Raw genomic sequence first — 18,335 nt, 5'->3', positions numbered from 1 at the left:
TGACAGAACCTAAAGCTTCCATTGAGACACCTTTGCAAGATGTTGAAGCTTCAACAGGTGAAGATGCAACCTTCTTTGTTGAACTATCTACAATTGCTCCAGGGATGTGGTTCATAAATGAAAAAGCTATACAAAGCAGTCAGAATTACACAGTACAGAGAACTAAAAATACACACACACTAATAATTAAACAAGTGAGGTCATTGGACAATGACATTGAAGTGAAATTTGTAGCAAGCAATGCTGAAAGCACTGCTAAATTAAGAGTGAAAGGTGAGTAAATTATTACTGTCAATTTTTTTTTGCTTATTAAATTCTGTTATTGTTTGCTCAAGAAGTAGTTTCCATTGATCAATTTCTACCCTAATTTAAGGGTGTAGAGCTTTTTGTAAGTGTGCGGGTCCTGACAGTTTCAGTACACAAGTCTGTGCTATACTCATGTATCCGTGGAGACTACTACTTGGGACGCATATAAATATTCCAGTTTTCTGGAGTGGTAAGAGTGATAATTTGTACTCTGAAGAAATACACAATTAATAGGCTAGTAAATACATTACATTAGAGGTTGTATCATGAGCATGCTGTTATTGTTGTTTCTTAGTGAAACAACCAAGAGGATATTTGTGCAGCTTAAAAAGGATTTTGTTGCCCCCCTCAGGCAACCAAAAAGATGTTAGTGAAAGTAACATTCCACAGAATGTGAGTGTGGGATTGCTATATTTTTGGATTTCAGTTATTTTCCTGATGTTCAGTGCGACTCAAAGGCGAATCTTGTTCCTTCTGCACAGAATTATGCTTTTAACTTTGATTTTCTAGCTAATTATAGTGAGTCCAGTGGTTGAACAAAAAATGTTTTCGCTGTACATAGCTTATATCATGTGTTTGAAAATTCATTCTTGAGATCTGCACATCACTGGCAAGGTTGATATTTATTGTCTATCCCTAAGTGCCCCTGAGAAGGTAGAGGTGGGCTGCCTTCTTGAACTGATAATTCTTTGTCATGATTTTCTTGACTTTAGAACACTAAACTATAGAACTATAAAGGCTATCTGTCCCATGTGTCTGTGCCACTCCTTTGCTAGATAAATGCAAATTCATTTCCCTGACCTGCTCATGTTCTGCCCTTGTAGACTTCTAACTTCCTCTGTGCCAAATATTTAGCCAATTTTTCCCTTAAAAGAAGTAATGATTTCTCCTTCAACTGCCTGCCAAAGCAAAGCAAAGTCCCTTTAAAAAGAAATTTATCCTAATCTTTCTCCTCACTCCGTGATAATTTTAAATTGATAACCTCTTGCCATTGACTCCCCATGGAGAAGAAATAGCCTTTCCCTATTCTCTATCAAAATGCTTTATAATTTAAAAAATCTCTATCAACTTTCCTTAATCCTCTCTGCTCCAGTGAAACTAGTTCCATTCTATAATTGCCATCTCTGGCATCATCCTGGTAAAGGAACATTCAGTTTTTTTTTAATGGCTTTAATATCCTTTTGTTAATTGGGTGCTCAAAACTGAATGCAACACTAACTGTGGCTGAACCAATGTTTTGAATAAATTTATAATTGCCTTTTTAAACTATCCCCTTTTTATAATACCTAAAATTTATTGACTTTTTTATGGCTTTATGTACCTGGTTAATTTTGAATTGGGAACTAAATTAATCCCTGGAGTGAAATTTAAAGACTTGAATTGACTCTGATTTAGTTGGTTGTAGAACAGTCTGCAAAGAAGTTGCCTTTGCACATTGTTCGTTAGGGAATGGAATGGGGCATGAAGAAATCTAAAAGTAAACAGAAAATAACCTTTCTTAGTTGTAAAAAGCAAAAAAAGCTAAAGGATGTGCTTGTTTTAACAGCATTGCCAGTGGCGCCAGTGAATTTCACAAACAAGTCAGCAGAAAAGGAGATTATTTCTGTTTCGCAGAAAGGTACAGCTCAGTTTATTGCTGAGATTTCTGTCAGAGCTGCAAAAGTAACCTGGACAAAAGATGGCAAGGAGATCAAGTCTAGCAAGAAGTATGAATTTCAAACTTTGGATCAGCGCCGCATCTTGAAGGTCAACAATGTAACTTTAGAAGATGCTGGGATTTACGAATGTGTTTGTGATGGCAATAAAATGTCATTTCAGCTCTATGTAAAGGGTGTGTATGATGCTAAGCATTTATCAGTAAATGTGCATGTCAATGGCAAGTACCAATTAAATTAAGGTGTGGATAGTTAAAATATTGTGCAATATAAAATCAGTTAATTAATTTATGTTCATTTAAAAGATAACATCGTTAGTGTTAGGGAAAGCCATCTTAGATCAAAAAGGACTGTACTAGAGCTGTCAAAATCATTTAGGATTAGGAAATCAAATTGATAATTAACTCATTTAAACATGAAGTTTTGGATTTGTTTTTATGAGTGACTTACACAGAATTGGATTTCATTTTTAAGCCAAAATGAGTGTTCATCAGTTTTAATGAGTGACATTAGGCACCATTTTGGTAACCTTAAGTTTATTTCACTCAATTAAACTAAGACGTCTGAAATTGAATGGGCCAGATTGCCTAATATTTTGACACAAATGTTTATAATTTCTTAGAATCACACCAATGCTATGATTTTTGTTTTGTTACGAGTGGAAAGAAAATTTCTTCCCCCATTTCCCCACTTCTCCTTCACCAATTTTTCCTCTTTCACAGAATCACAGAATTATTACAGCGCAGAAGGAAGCCATTTGGCCTGTCGTTTCTGCACCGGTTCTCCAAATGAGCCATTCCCCCACCTTCTCCCCGTAACCCTGCACATTCTTCTTTAACAGTCTAATTCCCTTTTGAATGCCTTAACTTGAACCTGCCTCCACCACACTCTCAGGCACCGCATTCCAGACCCCAATCACTTGCTGCGTGGAGTTTTTTCTCATGTTCCTTTTGCCTCTTTTGCCAATTATTTTAAAACTGTGCTTTCTTGTTCTCGATCGTTTCATGAGTGGGAACGGTTTTCCCCATCCACTCTGTCCAGACCCCGCATGATTTTAAATACTTCTATCAAATCTCCTCTCAGCCTTCTTTTCTCCAAGGAAAGTAGTCTTAACTCCTCCAGACTTTTTCATTGCTGAAGTTCCTCTTCCGTGGAACCGTACTTGTGAATCTTTTCTGCATTCTTTCCAGTGCCTTCTCATCTTTCTTAAAGTGCGATGCCCAGAACTAGACACAATACTTCAGCTAAGGCTGAACTAGTGTCTTGTACAATTTCAATATAACTTCCTCACTCTTGTACCCTATGCCCCTATCAATAAAGCTTAGGACGCTGTGTGCTCTATTAACTGTTCTCTCAACCTGTCCTGCCACCTTCAATGAATTATGCACATATACACCTAGGTTCTCTTTTCCTGCACCCTCTTCAGAGTTGTATCCTTTATTTTATATTGCCTGTCCATGTTCTTCCTACCAAAATGAATTACTTCACATTTTCCTGCATTGAACTTCATTTGTCATTTGTCCACCCATTGCACCAATTTGTCTGTGTCCTTCTCTGAAGTTGTACACTGTCCTCCCACACTTCACAACGCTTCCAAGTCTCATATCATCGGCAGATTTTTAAATTGTGCCCTACATCAAGGTCTAAGTCATTAATATATATTAGGAAGATCAAGAGTCCCAACACTGACCCCTGGGGAACTCTATTTCATCCTTCTTCCAGCCTGAAAAACCATCCATTAACCACTACTTTCTGTTTCCTGTCACTTAGCCAATTTTGTTTCCATGTTGCTATTTTCCTTTTTATTCCATGAGCTATATCTTTTGCTTACAAGTCTGTTGTGTGGCATTATATCAAATACCTATTGGAAATCCATGTTTCTTTATTCTTTGATGGGCTGTGGGTATCGCCAGCAAGGCCAGCATTTGTTTCCCATTCCTATTTGCCCTTGTACTGAGTAGCTTGCAAGGCCATTGAAGAGGGCAGTTAAGAGTCAACAATATTGTTGTGGGTTTGGAGTCACATATAGATCAGACTGGGTAAGGATGGCAGATTTCCTTCCCAAAAGGATATTAGTAAACCAGCCGGGTTTTTACAACAATCAAATGATAGTTTCATGGCCACCTCAACTGAGACTATCTTTATATTCCAGATTTAGTAACAGATTTTCCAGCTGCCACAATGAGATATGAACCCATGTCCTTAGAGCATTAGCCTGGGCCTCTGGATTACTAGTCCAGTGACATTACCACCACACCATCATCTCCCTAGTGTACACTGCATCAACAGCATTGCCCTCATTAACCCTCTCTGTTACCTCTTCAAAAAACTCCAGCAAGTTAATTAAACACAATTTTCTCTTAAGAAATCCTTGCTGGCTTTTCTTAATTAACCCGGATTTTCTATGTAACTATTAATTTTGTCCCAAATTATTGCTTCTAGAATTTTCCTCACCACTGAAGTTAAACTGAATGACCTGTAGTTGCTGGGCTTATCTCTACACCCTCTTTTGAACAAGGGTGTAACATTTGCAATTCTCCAGCCTTCTGGAACCATCCCTGAGTCTAAGGAAGACTGGAAAATTATGGCCAATGCATCATTTGTAATTTCCACTCTCCTTTCCATCAGTATCCTTTCACCCTCTGCTCTCATTAGGACTATGTTTTTACAAATAGCTGTGACATTTCATGTACCTTCCATTTTTCGTGTGGGAATATATATTCTCCAAGAATGCCTTGATTTGGCTTTAGTTCTTTAATCACATATTGAAAACAAACAAGTGTATTTTAATTTTTTTAACTAATTTTTTTATTTCCCCATATTAGAGACTTCTCACTTTTTTAACAAAGAGAAAGTGGAACGCACTATTACTACTGTGTTTGGAGAGAAAACAGAGTTCTTTATTGAGACTGTTGACACCTATACCAAAGTACAGTGGTACAAGAATGGTAAAGAAATCAAGCAAACAAAAAAATTTACAAAAGAAAGCAAGGGAAAGCAACACAGGCTTCTTATTTCAACTACAACAAAAGAGGATGAAGGCACTTATACATGCAAGTGTGGAGAAGACACTATGAGCTTTGATTTAAAAATCATGGGTAGGTATAATTTGTCTTTCAGGACCAGCCTGTATCCATTGAAAACCAAGGAGAAATGGCATAGATGCTAAAGTTATGGCCGGTGACCGCCAGAGCCCATATGGAAATTCAACATTGTGTTAAAAAGTTTATACTTTTATGCCAAAAATGCTGAGTGTCATAGGACTACCAGCAACAACCCACAAGTTAGATTAACAGACAGTAAAAACACATGTAACTTAAGTAATAGATGGGAAAGTTATTGAATTCATAAAGCTTATGATAAAGAATTATTAACATGACAGCTGAGTGGTTAAATGCACTACCTAATATGATATGTAAGGATTGAAGCTTGATCCAGGCGGTCTGAGTGAATTAATGTCAACCAATACATTACATAGCTGCTACAGATGGTTTCAGTGCCCCTGGATTAGTCAAGGAAAAAAATCACGAGAGTTCTCAGTCCTGTTTACATTCTTTATTTATCTGTCTGTCCATATCAACAATTTACCTACCTATCCCAAAAGGGAAAAACAGTAAAAGACTTGGGAAGTGACTGGTACTGGTCCGAACTGTTGTTCTATACCTTAAAATGGAACCAGTTCAGACCAGTACGAGTCATTTCAGGGTTTTACCGGTTTTACCTATATCTCTATCAACATGTCTGTCGCTCTGTCTCTTTTTCTCTTTGTCTCTTTTTCTCTCTCTCTCTTTCTGCTGGAAAATATATGTGTATGGATATTAGCTGAAGGGAGGTTTGAATTCAGCTATAATCCTCCACAGTCAAATACTTACTGTCTCAGTTCAATCCATACAGAGATTGATTTTTGGCTGAAGTATCAGGGCATTTGGTATGTGGAACCATACTTCATAAAATATCAGTATGTTTTGGAATGGGGAATACAGTCAGGAACAATGGGCAGCATTTTTCGGATGATGGAGTATCCTATCCTGCCACGGAAAAGGTTGGTGGAGAACACATCCCCACCGATGTCAGCTGCCCCTCAGCTATATAACACTCCAAGGAGCGTTAAGTGGCTGGAGATGGGACTTTCACCCCTTACCCAGGAGGAAGTCCTGCCTAAGAGAGCTGCTGGCCACTCAGGTTTGTTGGCAGCTCTGTAGTTTCAACAGCACCACTGGGAGCAGTGGCTACTGCCGGGACTATAGGCTGTCCACAGATTCTAAGTGTCAGCCCAGAACTAGGTAAGTGTGAGGGTCTCATGCCAGGGACAGTAGAGGAATCCCTAAGATGTGGTTGGGGGGGAAAGGGGGGTGTAAGAAATTGGGGCCTTTAATAAGCTGTATTTTATAGGATTTTCCAAGCAGCATTGATTGCCTCTCTTTCTAAACACTTTGACCTCTGAACGGTCTTCAGAAACAGCAAGGTCAATTAGTTCAGACTGCCTTTTTCAGATTCCTGAGTTGTTAGATGGCGTCCTGTGCACCCCCTTATCTCTCACGTGTTTAGAAAAGACCAAGGTATGACCCTCAGCAAGATGTAAACCAAAAAACCGACCTCGAGCGGTGTGACAGTAGGGGTGGTAACCACCCTGACATTTTGGGTACCTGTCCTGTATCCATTGGTCAGAATAGTTGGATAGATGATTGACACTAAGTAAGCTACCAGCCCCCCAAAAAGAGTATATAGATTGGTGTCATACTGTTGGTAGGGAGCCGAGGTGCTGATGAGGTGGCAGTGCTCATTGGACACTTCACTTCAGATGGAAGATGAACTAGAGGAGGAAGAGGAAAATTGATGGAGAAGTTTCCTAACACTTCAACTAGAGAGTGGAATGCTGTTATCATGAGCTGTCATGGGTCGTATACCTTGTTTTCTGTCTAATTAGATAACGTATCATATCTAAACTGTTGATCCTTAATAAATCTAATAAACTATCTTAAAATTACATACTAATAGCCGACTGCCTATTCAGGTACCTGTGGGCCTGAATCCAGAAATCGTACACATCACTACGCACACTTAGAGATGTCGGCTGCCCTACAGCTAAATAATACTCCATGGAGTGGCTGGAGACGGGACTTTTGCCCCTCACCCAGGAGGAAGCTCTCCCTAAGAGAACTGCCAGCCATGCAAATTTGTTGGCAGCTCTGTAGTCCCTGCAGCACTGCTGGGAACAGTGGCCACTGCTGAGACTATAGGCTGTCCCCAGATTCTAAGTGTCAGAGCCCAGGACCAGGTAACTGTGAGTGTCTTAGGGCAGGGACAGTAGGGGAAGCCCTAAGAAGTGGTTGTGGGGGAAGGGATTGGTGAAGGGGTGGGGTCATGTCGGAAAGACAAGGTGGGGATAACCAGAACCTGGGGTGGGGGGGGCGGTGGAGAGAGAGACCTTGCTTGGATTCTCCTGCTTGGGAAATGAGTAGGCACTCGCAACTCCTGGCGGAAAGTGGCCTTTAAGTGGCCATTAATTGGTGGCTCAAATGCAGCTAGCAAAATGCGCTGTTATAGAATGACTGCCGCCAGGATACTGGATATGAACCTGTCCCAATATGGCATCCAGCACTATTCATCTCACAAGCTCTAAAGTCACCCTTAGCACCCAATAAGGGTGCGCTGATGAGCCAAATTTCTCACCCAGTGGCCAGGGTTTTCTGTGCCCGCTAGCATCAAGCATGCTTGGTGGCGTGAGCAGACAACATGGCGATGAGGCCAAAAATCGGTTTCAGGATGTCATGAAACCAGTTTGTGATCGCCCCATCAGCCCGTTGACGGCAGGCCACGTTTCTCGTCTTCGGACATTGGCAACCTCATTGTAATACCTATGTATATCATTATAAAGCCAACCTGCTGGACTCATCCCTCCCCGCTGGATTGCCGCCATTCCCACTGACATGTTTCCCAACAGCATATATAAGGCGTGCACTTGGCTAGCTGCACTTTGCTCAGGATTTCAAGGTTTGTGTGTCTACCTTGCTTCGGTTAGCACTCGCAGTCATCAGCGCCAAGCTTCACAGACAGAACCACATCACTTTTAGGGGGGCTCACGGGCAGGTCTGTAACTTCCAGATCAACCATATGTAGGTGGATTTTCAACAGCTGCAGGGCTAGAGCTTGTTTGAGGAAGAGGGAGAAGTGGCCTCAGGCAAGGGAAGACGCTGCAGGATGAGGGGATCCCAGGATGTGTGGGGGCACATGTTGATCTGTGTAAGTGGCCTCAAGATCATAAGGTCAGAAGTAGGGATGTTTGCTGATGATTGCACAATGTTCAGCACCACCCGTAACTCCTCAGACACTGAAGCAGTCCATGTCAAAATGCAGCAAGACCTAGACAATATCCAGGCTTGGGCTGACAAATGGCAAGTAACATTCTTGCTACATAAGTGCCAGGCAAAGACCATCCCCAACAAGAGAGAATCCAACCATCGGCCCTTGACGTTCAATGGCATTACCATCACTGAATCCCCCACTATCAACAACCTGGGGTGGGGGGGTTACCATTGACCAGAAACTGAACTGGACTAGCCATATAAATACTGTGGCTCTAAGAGCAGGTCAGAGGTTAGGAATCCTGCAATGAGTAACTCACCTGACTCCCCAAAGCATGGGCACCATCTGCAAGGCACAAGTCAGGAGTGTGATAGGATACTCCCCACTTGCCTGGATGAGTGCAGCTCCTACAACACTCAAGAGGCTTGGTACTGTCCAGGACAAAGCAGCCCGCTTGATTGGCACCACATCCACAAACATTCATTCCCTCCACCACTGATGCACAGTAGTAATAATGTGTGCCATCTACATGATGCACGGCAGGAATTCACCAATGCTCCTTCGACAGCACCTTCCAAACCCACGACCACTACCATTTAGAAAGACAAGGGCAGCAGATAGATGGGAACACCATCACCTGGAAGTTCCCCTCCAAGTCATTCACCATCCTGACGTGGAAATATATCGTTGTTCTTTCACAGTCGCTGGGTCAAAACCCTGGAACTCCCACCCTAACAGTACTGTGGGTGTACCTACACCACATGGACTGCAGCGATTCAAGAAGGCAGCTCACCGCCACCTTCCCAAAGGCAAGTAAAGATGGGCAATAAATACTGTTCCAGCCAGTGAAGCCCACATCCCATGAATGAATAAAAAAGATTGAGGGCTGAGAAGACAGTCTCCAGAGGAGATGAGTCCAGATTGAGGATATGTTTGTGAGAATGGGCGGTGATGTCCCTTGAGCTGAGTGAGTGAGATACCAGTGAATGTGTGATGGGCTAGAGTGTGTGGGTTTAGAGTGATGAGATGGTTGCCATACCCTGGTTGCATGGATGAGATCATTCACCCTCTATCTGCATTGGATGGCCAACCTCTTTGCAGCATTGGACTGATCACCACTGCCATCGCTTACCAAGCTGGAGTGGTAATGTTGCTGCCCCTCCTGTGACCAGATCAGGGGTAGACATCACGGTGGGCCTCCACGGCATCCAAAAGGCGCTGGAAGGCTGCAGCCTTTTTGCCTTTTGGGGCCATGTCTTATTTGCTGCAGTCCTGGGCTGGAAGCGGCTGTACTTCAAATGTGGTGCCTGGCATGATGAAGCGGTGAGGTGATGGCGTGGCAGGTGAATCGGAGCCTCCCTGCCATCAAAAGCGTGTATCCTGGGAGTGCATAGTTAATGTGGCAGGTTTGGGACGATACGGCATGAAAAACTACCATTGCGGCTGGCGGGCAAAACTTTGTTTTCCTGCTCGCTACCGCTGTGCAAATCTGGGACGATTCCACCCAATGTGTTCTACGCTCTTTACTTGTAATCTCTTGGCAATATCAGCTCAAGAGTTAATGGAAATGTGGTGCTATTTTAATTTCTGTCTATCTACATAGCTGTAGAATCCTAATGTTGGTTTGTTTTGTGACTGTTGTTTGAAATATAACTACTTGTTTATATACTTGTTTTAGTAGAGAGTCGTAGTACAGATATCTGGTGCTATATTATTTTTGCCGGGGTGCTTGTGTCAGGAACCTGTTATCACTTAAGCTGCAACAAGGTTTTGGCGATGCTATAATTTGAGAATTAAAGTAGGAACAACCAAGCTTATACTAGCACAGTCCAACATTAATGCTGGGGTCTCAAAGCTAAAATCAGCACCCTTCCAACATCCAAACCATGGCTTACAAGGGAAATTAGAGATAGTATTAGATGCAAAGAAGAGGCATACAAATTGGCCAGAAACAACAACAGACCTGAGGATTGGGAGCGGTTTAGAATTCAGCAAAGGAGGACCAAGGGATTGATTAAGAAGGGGAAAATAGGAGAGTAAGCTTGCAGGGAACATAAAAACTGACTGTAAAAGTTTCTATAGATATGTGAAAAGAAAAAGATTGGTGAAGACAAATGTAGGTCTCTTACAGTCAGTAACAGGGGAATTTATAATGGGAAAATAAAGAAATGGCTGACCAACTAAATACATACTTTGGTTTTGTCTTCACAAAGCAAGACACTAATAACACACCAGAAATGTTGGGGAACACAGGGTTTAGTGAGAGGGAGGAACTGAAAGAAATCAGTATTAGTAGGGAAATGGTGTTGGGGAAATTGATGGGGTTGAAGGCTGATAAATCCCTGGGGCCTGATAATCCACATCCCAGAGTACTTAAGGAAGTGGCCCTAGAAATAGTGGATGCATTGGTGGTCATCTTCTGAGACTCTGGAACAGTTCCTACAGATTAGAGGGTAGCTAATTTAATCCCACTATTTAAAAAGGGAGGCAGAGAGAAAACAGGGAATTATAGACCAGTCAGCCTGACGTCTGTAGTGGGGAACATTCTGGAGTCCATTTTAAAAGATTTAATAGCTGAGCACTTGGAAAACAGTGGTAGAATTGGATAGAGTCAGCATGGATTTACGAAAAGGAAAGCATGCTTGACAAATCTACTGGAATTTTTCGAGGATGTAACAAGTAGAGTTGATGAGGGGGAGCCAGTGGATTTGGTTTATTTGGACTTTCAGAAGGCTTTTGACAAAGTCCCACGTAAGAGATTGGCGTGTAAGAGTAAAGCACATGGGACTGGGAGTAGTGTATTGAGATGGATAGAAAACTGGTTGGCAGACAGGAAACAAAGAGTAGGAATAAACAGGTCTTTTTCCGAATGGCAGGCAGTGACTAGTGGGGTACCACAGGGATCGGTGCTGGGACCCCAGTTATTCACAATATACATTAATGATTTAGATGAGGGAATTAAATGTAATATCTTCAAATTTGCAGATGACATAGAGCTGGGTGGGAGGGTACGGTGTGAGGAGGATACAGAGATGCTTCAGTGTGATTTGGACAAGCTGAGTGAGTGTGCAAATGCATGGCAGATGCAGTATAATGTGGATAAATGTGAGGTTATCCATTTTGGTAGCAAAAACAGGAAGGCAGATTATTATCTGAATGGCTATAAATTGAGAGAGGGGAATGTGCAATGAGACCTGGGTGTACTTGTACACCAGTCATTGAATGTAAGCATGCAGGTGCAGCAGGTAAAGAAAGCAAATGGTATGTTGGCCTTCATAGCCAGAGGATTCGAGTACAGGAACAGGGATGTCTTGCTGCAATTGTACAGGGCCTTGGTGAGACCACACCTGGAATATTGTGTGAAGTTTTGGTCTCCTTATCTGAGGAAAGATATACTTGCTATAGAGGGAGTCCAGCGAAGGTTTACCCGACTGATTCCTGGGATGGCAGGACTGACATATGAGGAGAGATTGAGCCGATTAGGATCGTATTCGCTGGAGTTCAGAAGAATGAAGGGGTGTCTCATAGAAACCTATAAAATTCTAACAGACTAGACAGGGCCGATGCAGGAAGGATGTTCCCGATGGTTGGGAAATCCAGAACCAGGGGTCACAGTCTGAGGAAATGGGGTAAACCATTTAGGACTGAGATGAGAAATTTCTTCACCCAGAGAGTGGTGAGCCTGTGGAACTCATTACCACAGAAAGTAGTTGAGACCAAAACATTATAGGAGTTAGATATAGCTCTTGGGGTGAAAGAGATCAAAAGGTATGGGGAGAAAGCGGGAGCAGGTTGTTGAGTAGGATGATCAGCCATGATCATAATGAATGGCGGAGCAAGCTCAAAGGGCCGAATGGCTTACTCCTGCTCCTATTTTCTCTGTTTCTGTGTTTCTAAATCTGGTATCCCAAACTCAATTCATATTCCAAATGCACTGCTGAGTTGTCAAAACTAATACCAGCATACACCAGCACTAATAGATCTTTTTCCAGCCTAGTTATATTAATTTCGGTATGTCAGAGGTGCTAATAGGGAAATTTGTTTTTTTGTTAAGAGTCTGTATTAAACTAAATATTAGTACCTGTTGCGATTTCTAGTCAGTTTGATTTAAAGTGCCAATTGTAATGGTAATGTGCAGATGCAGGTGTGAAGTTCATAAACAAGCCTAGAACTCCTCCAGAAATTATATCAGTAGCCTCGGAAAGTTTGGAACTGTCTTGTAAGGTGTCACCAGCTAGTGCTGTGGTCGTGTGGAGAAAGCATCAAAAAGAGGTTAAACAGGACCAGAAGATAACCATCATCTCTCTGGGAACACAATGCAAACTTGTCATCAGAAAAGTGCAGCAGAGCGACCAAGGAAACTACACCTGCATGTCTAATGATGACAGCCTAACATTCCAAGTTAAGATCAAAGGTAAAAGTAAACTTGATTGCTGCTTTTGTGATAGTGACAAGCTATTATTACAGCAGCACCTTGCATTGATAAAGCACCTTCAATGTGGTAACAGGTTCCAAGGTGCTTCTCAGAAGTGTGATCAAACAAAATTTGACATAGAGCCACCTAAGCAGATGTTACAGCAGATGATCATAAACTTGGTCAAAGAATTAGGTTTTAAGGAACACCTTAAATGAGAAAAGAGAAGCAGAGAGGTGAAGAAAGGAAGTTTTAGGAAGGAATTTCAGAGCTTAGGGCCCAGACAACTGAAGGCATGGCTGCCAATTGTGGAGCAATTAAAATTAGGGGTTTACAAGAGACCACAATTGGAGGAGCACAGATATGTGGGAGGATTGTCGAGCTGGAGGAGATAACTGTGTTACGGATAGGTGAAACAAAGGAGGGATTTGAAAACAAGGATGAGAATGAGACAATGTAATAGAAACATAGAAAATAGGAGCAGGAGTAGGCCATTCAGCCCTTCGCGCCCACTCCGCCATTCACTATGATCATGGTTGATCATCCAACTCAATAGCCTGCTCCTGCTTTCTCCCCATATCCTTTGATCCCTACGCCTTGAATGGAGCGATAGGTGATCTTTAAGGATGGTATATATGATCTTTAAGGTGACATGTGATCTATTAGGGACAAAAAGGGTGACATATGCTTTGCAGCTTAGGGCAAGATTTGAATATTTAACGAGTACTTTGTATTTACTAAGGATGAGGATGCTAAGAAAGCATTGGTAGAAGCAAGAAGGTAGAAGTAATGAATAGGATGAGGAGATAACAGAGAAGGTTGATAAGGGCAATACTATTATTGTGGTGTATATGGATTTTCAGAAGGCGTTTGAAATAGTGCCACACAACAGGCTTGTGAGCAAAATTCTGGCTCATGGATCAAAAGGGAAAGTGGGCACTTGGATAAGAAATTGGCTCAGTGACAGGAAACAGAGAGTAGTGATAAGTGGTCGTATTTCAGATTGGAGGAAGGTCTGGAATTCCCCAGGGATCAGTGTTGGGATCCTTGCTCTTTTTGATATATATTAATGACCTAGTCTGTGGAGTACAGGGCATGATTTCAAACTTTGTGAATGAAATGAAGATTGGAAACATTGTCAACTGTGATGAGGATAGTCTTGAACTTTAAAAGGACATAGGCATGTTAGTGGATTGGACAGAAAATGGCACATGAAGTGCAATGCAGAAAAGTGTGAGGTGATTCATTTTTTCAGGAAGAATGTGAAGAGACAGTATAAAATAAAGGGAGAAACTCTAAAGGAGGAGGAACAAAGGGACCTAGATGTATATGTACATGAGTGATTGAAGGTAGCAGAGCATTTTGAGTGAGCTGTTAATAAAGCATATGTTATCCTAGGTTTTATTAACAGGGGCATTAAGTACAAGAATAAGGAGGTTATATTAAACTTGAATGTCATGAAAATATAATTTTCATAATATTATTGTGATTTATTGTAAAAGTGGGTTAATGGGGTTTTGGATTAGTTTGTGTGTGTTGGGCGGGGGGGTGTGGTGGGTGCGGATTTAATTGAATTTGAGCCAGCTAGTCTGGAGTTTTTGAATGATCAAATGGAAGCTAGGTTTGAAATGCTAAATACGTAAACATGGTTGAAGGTTTGGAATGTGAGGTGTGAGGAACATTTACATTTTTAGATAAACCAGAGTAGTGAATTTCAAAGAGATGATAAGGTGTTACACAAAGCCAAACAGTATGTTTATTTTTCCCGAAGGTTACTGATAATATGAGTACTATGGAAGATTTATATTATGGAAAAAGTAAAGTTGCAAAGACATATTGGAACAATGGAATTTTTTTTTGAAGAGGGAGGAACATGTATAAAGGAGATGAGGTTATGTGTAAGGAAGAAGGCATTCTAAGATCTAACAAGTGTAAAAAGCTCCAGCCTCTAGGTATCAAGTTGCTGTCCAAAGGAACCAAAGCTAAGAAAACTCACTGTGAATATCACTGTCCAGGGTATTGGATAGCTTTGCCTGGGTTTGTTAAAATCTATTTTTGTTTTACTGTTGCCTTAATGGAGGTGTAACTGGGGGTCAGATTAATTTGGGGAGCTAGGAGTTATCATAGTAGTACTTTGTAGACCTATATATGTGCTTAAACCTTTTTCTCTTATTAATAAACATTTAATTTAGTTTTGTGAGAAAACCTCTAAGATTCTGTGGACTTATTACTACTGAATTCAAGGCACGCATCTCGAAATGAAATACAAATTGCAAAAAGAGTTGTGGCAGCTGTTTCAAGTTTCCCTCTGGGATTTGAGCAGCTCAGCATTTACCATCTGCTGTGCTATAACATGTATAAGACATTAGCTAGGCCTCAGCTGGAGTAGTGTGTCCAGTTCTGGGTGTCATACTTGAGGAAAGATGTAAAGGCATTGGGGAGAGTACAGAGGAGATTCACAAGAATGATTCCAGGGATAAACAACTGTAGCTACGAGGATAGATTGGAGAGGTTGGATCTGTTTTTTTTGGAGAAAAAAAGGCTAAGAAGAGACTTCATTGAGGTATTCAAGATCCTGAGGGGTATGGACAGGATTAATAGTGAGAAGCTATTCCCACTCAAGAGTACATCAAGAATTAGAGGGCACAGATTCAAAATAATGGGCAAAAGGAGTAGAAGGGATATGAGGAAATTGTTTTTCATCCAGAGGGTGGTTGGACTCTGGAACGAACTTCCTGAAAGGGTAGTGGAGGCAGGTTCGATTGAGGTATTCAAGAAGGAATTTTGAAAAGAAAGAATGTGCAAAGTTATGAGGATGAGCCAGGATTAGGTGGAATGCTCTTTCTGTGAGCCAGTGGGGACTCAATAGGTCAAATGGCCTCATTCTGCACTGGACAGATTCTGAGATTCGGTAATAGGAAGGATATACTGGAAAGGCTAACTATGATTAGAGTGGATAGATCACCAGGTCCGGATGACTACATCTCAGTTGCTAAAGGAAGTGGAGATAACAGAAGGACTTGCCTTAACATTTCAATCTTCCCAGCGCAGATTTGTAAAAGACAGATCGTGTTGGATTAATCCAATTGAATTTTTGTATGAAGGAACAGAGAACGTTGATGATGGGAATGCAATGGATGCTTTCTATATGGATTTTGAGAAAGCCTTTGACAAAGTACCACATAAAAGGCTGGTTAATAAAATTGAGGCTTCTAGAATAAGAGGACCAGTGTCAGCTTGGATAAGAAAATGACTTAAGGACAGAATACAGCAATTTGTGATAAATGGCGGTTTCTCAGACTGGAGAATGGGAGACAGTGGCGATCCCCAAGGTTCAGTACTAGGATCACAGCTATTTTTGATACATATAAATGGAATAGCATTCCAAAAATGCTAAATAATCAAGGGGCAAAATGGGGGGAGGAAATAAATACAATAACTATCACATGAGAAAAAGTACTAGGGAAACTAATGGGGCTAAAGGCCAATAAGTCTCCTGGACCTGATGGATTGCATCCTAGGATATTAAAGGAAGCAGCTACAGAGATAGTGGATGCACTGGTAGTAATCTTCCAAGAATCCTTAGATTCTGGAAAAGTTCCAGCGGATTGGAAAACTGCCAATGCCCTTATTCAAGAAGGGAAGGAGGCAAAAAACAGATAACTATAGGCCAGTTAGCTTAATATCCGTTATTAGGAAAATGTTAGAGTCTATTATAAAGGATATAATAACAAAGCATTTAGAAATGCATAATATAATCAAGCAGAGTCAGCATGGCTGCATGCAGGGGAAATCATGCCTGACAAATTTGAGGAGGATAGATAAAGGGAAACCAGTAGATATAATATATTTGGATTTCCAAGAGGCATTCGATAAGATACTGCACATGAGGCTACTTAATAAGATAAGAGCCCATGGTGTTGGGGGTAGTATATTAGCATGGCTAGAGGATTGGCTAACTAATAGATGACAGAGAGTTGGGATAAGGAGTCCTTTTTCAGGATGGCAACCTGTAACTAGTGGAGTGCCGCAGGGATCAGTGCTGGCGCCACAATTATTTACAAATTATTTACAACATTATAAATTAATGACTTGGATGAGGGAAGTGAATGTACTATCATCAAGTTTGCAGATGACACAAAAGTAGGTGGGAAGGCAAACTGAGGATGACACAAAGAGTCTACAGAGGAATATAGATAGGTTAAAGTGAATGGGCAAAACCTTGGCAGATGGAATATAATGTGGGAAAATGTGAGGTTATGCACTTTGGCAGGAAGAATAGAAGAGCAGAATATTATTTAAATGGAGAAAGACTGCAGGAAGCTGCAGCACAGAGGGATTTGGTATCCTTATGCATGAATCACAAAAATCTAGCATACAAGTTCAGCAGGTAATAGGGAAGGCAAATGGAACGTTGGCCTTTATTTCAAAGGAAACGAAATATAAAAATAGGAAAGTTTTGCTAAAACTATACAAGGCCACACCTAGAATACTGTGAATCATTTTGGTGCCCTTATCTAAGGAAAGATATACGGGCATTGGAGGTAGTCCAGAGAAGGTTCAATAGGTTGATTCCAGGTATGCAGGGATTTTCGTATGAGGAGAGGTTGAGTAGGTTGGACCTGTACTCATTGCAGTTTAGAAGAATGAGTGTTGACCTTATTGAAACATATAAGATTCTTAGGGTAGATGTAGAGAGATTGTCTCCCCTTGTGGGAGAGTCTAGGACCAGGGAGCATAACCTTATGTAAGGGGTTGTCCATTTAAGACAGAGATGAGGAGGAATTTCTTCTGTCAGAGGGTAGTTAATCTGTGGAATTCTTTACCACAGAAAGCTGTAGAGGCTGGGTTGTTAAGTATATTCAAAGCTGAGATGGACAGATTTTTAATCATTAAGGGAATCAAGGGTTATGGGGAAAATGCAGGAAAGTTGAGTTGAGGATTATGAGATCATCCATGATCTTATTGAATGGCGGAGCAGGCTTGATGGGCCGAATGGCCTACTTCTGCTCCTATGTCTTATGATTTTATGACTTGGACATTGTAACCTGGAGTAAAATTTCAAAATTTGCTGATGATACTGTTATGACATGGCTGGTGATGTGTGCCTGGTGGACCAATCCACAAAAGAAACTTGGGCGTGCTATCACAACAGTTTTGTAATGTATATTTATTATGAGAAGATGTGTGCATTGAATTCAGAAGTAATGACTCCACTAAGACCTTTAGAAATTTTAAAAATTAAATTTAAATACTTATTAACAAAAGAAAAGATTTGAAGCACACACATAGATTGCAGTTATTTAAAACTACAACAAATCCAAAAATTCTTAAATAATCTAACTCCCAACTACACACCCTCTTTAAGGCAACAATCCAAAATAGATTTTAAAAAGCATGCCATCAAATTACCACAGCACCCACTCAACAGTGGAATTCCAAAGGCTTTTCTCCAACCTTAGTTACTGGACGTAGCAGACTTTTGCAAAAATGGCTGGAGGCTTCTTCAAGGCTGTTTCACACACTCCTGTTAGATCTTCCATGGCCACCCAATATCACTATCCTGCCTTCTTTAAATATGTATCTCTCTCTTTAATCTGTAAATTCCATTGTTCCATATGTCTTTGGAAATGAACTTTTCCTATAGTATAAAA

At 41.0% G+C, this 18,335-nt stretch overlaps 1 protein-coding gene across 6 annotated transcripts in view; it reads left to right on the top strand.

Annotated features, from left to right (window-relative positions):
• obscnb (obscurin, cytoskeletal calmodulin and titin-interacting RhoGEF b) overlaps nucleotides 1-18,335 on the top strand; it is a 625,157-nt gene that overhangs the window by 75,502 nt on the left and 531,320 nt on the right. For all 6 annotated transcript variants that reach the window (XM_041184481.1, XM_041184479.1, XM_041184482.1 and 3 more), the window contains exons 5-7: nucleotides 7-273; nucleotides 1,853-2,137; nucleotides 4,787-5,059. In XM_041184481.1, coding sequence (XP_041040415.1) covers nucleotides 7-273; nucleotides 1,853-2,137; nucleotides 4,787-5,059 — 825 coding nt within the window. The remainder of the gene's footprint in view (nucleotides 1-6; nucleotides 274-1,852; nucleotides 2,138-4,786; nucleotides 5,060-18,335) is intronic.

This window comes from Carcharodon carcharias, chromosome 3 (genome assembly GCF_017639515.1).
Source record: "Carcharodon carcharias isolate sCarCar2 chromosome 3, sCarCar2.pri, whole genome shotgun sequence".
NCBI lineage: Eukaryota > Metazoa > Chordata > Chondrichthyes > Lamniformes > Lamnidae > Carcharodon > Carcharodon carcharias.
The sequence above is the reverse complement of the archived record's forward strand: the minus strand, read 5'-3'. Positions and strand labels throughout refer to the sequence as shown.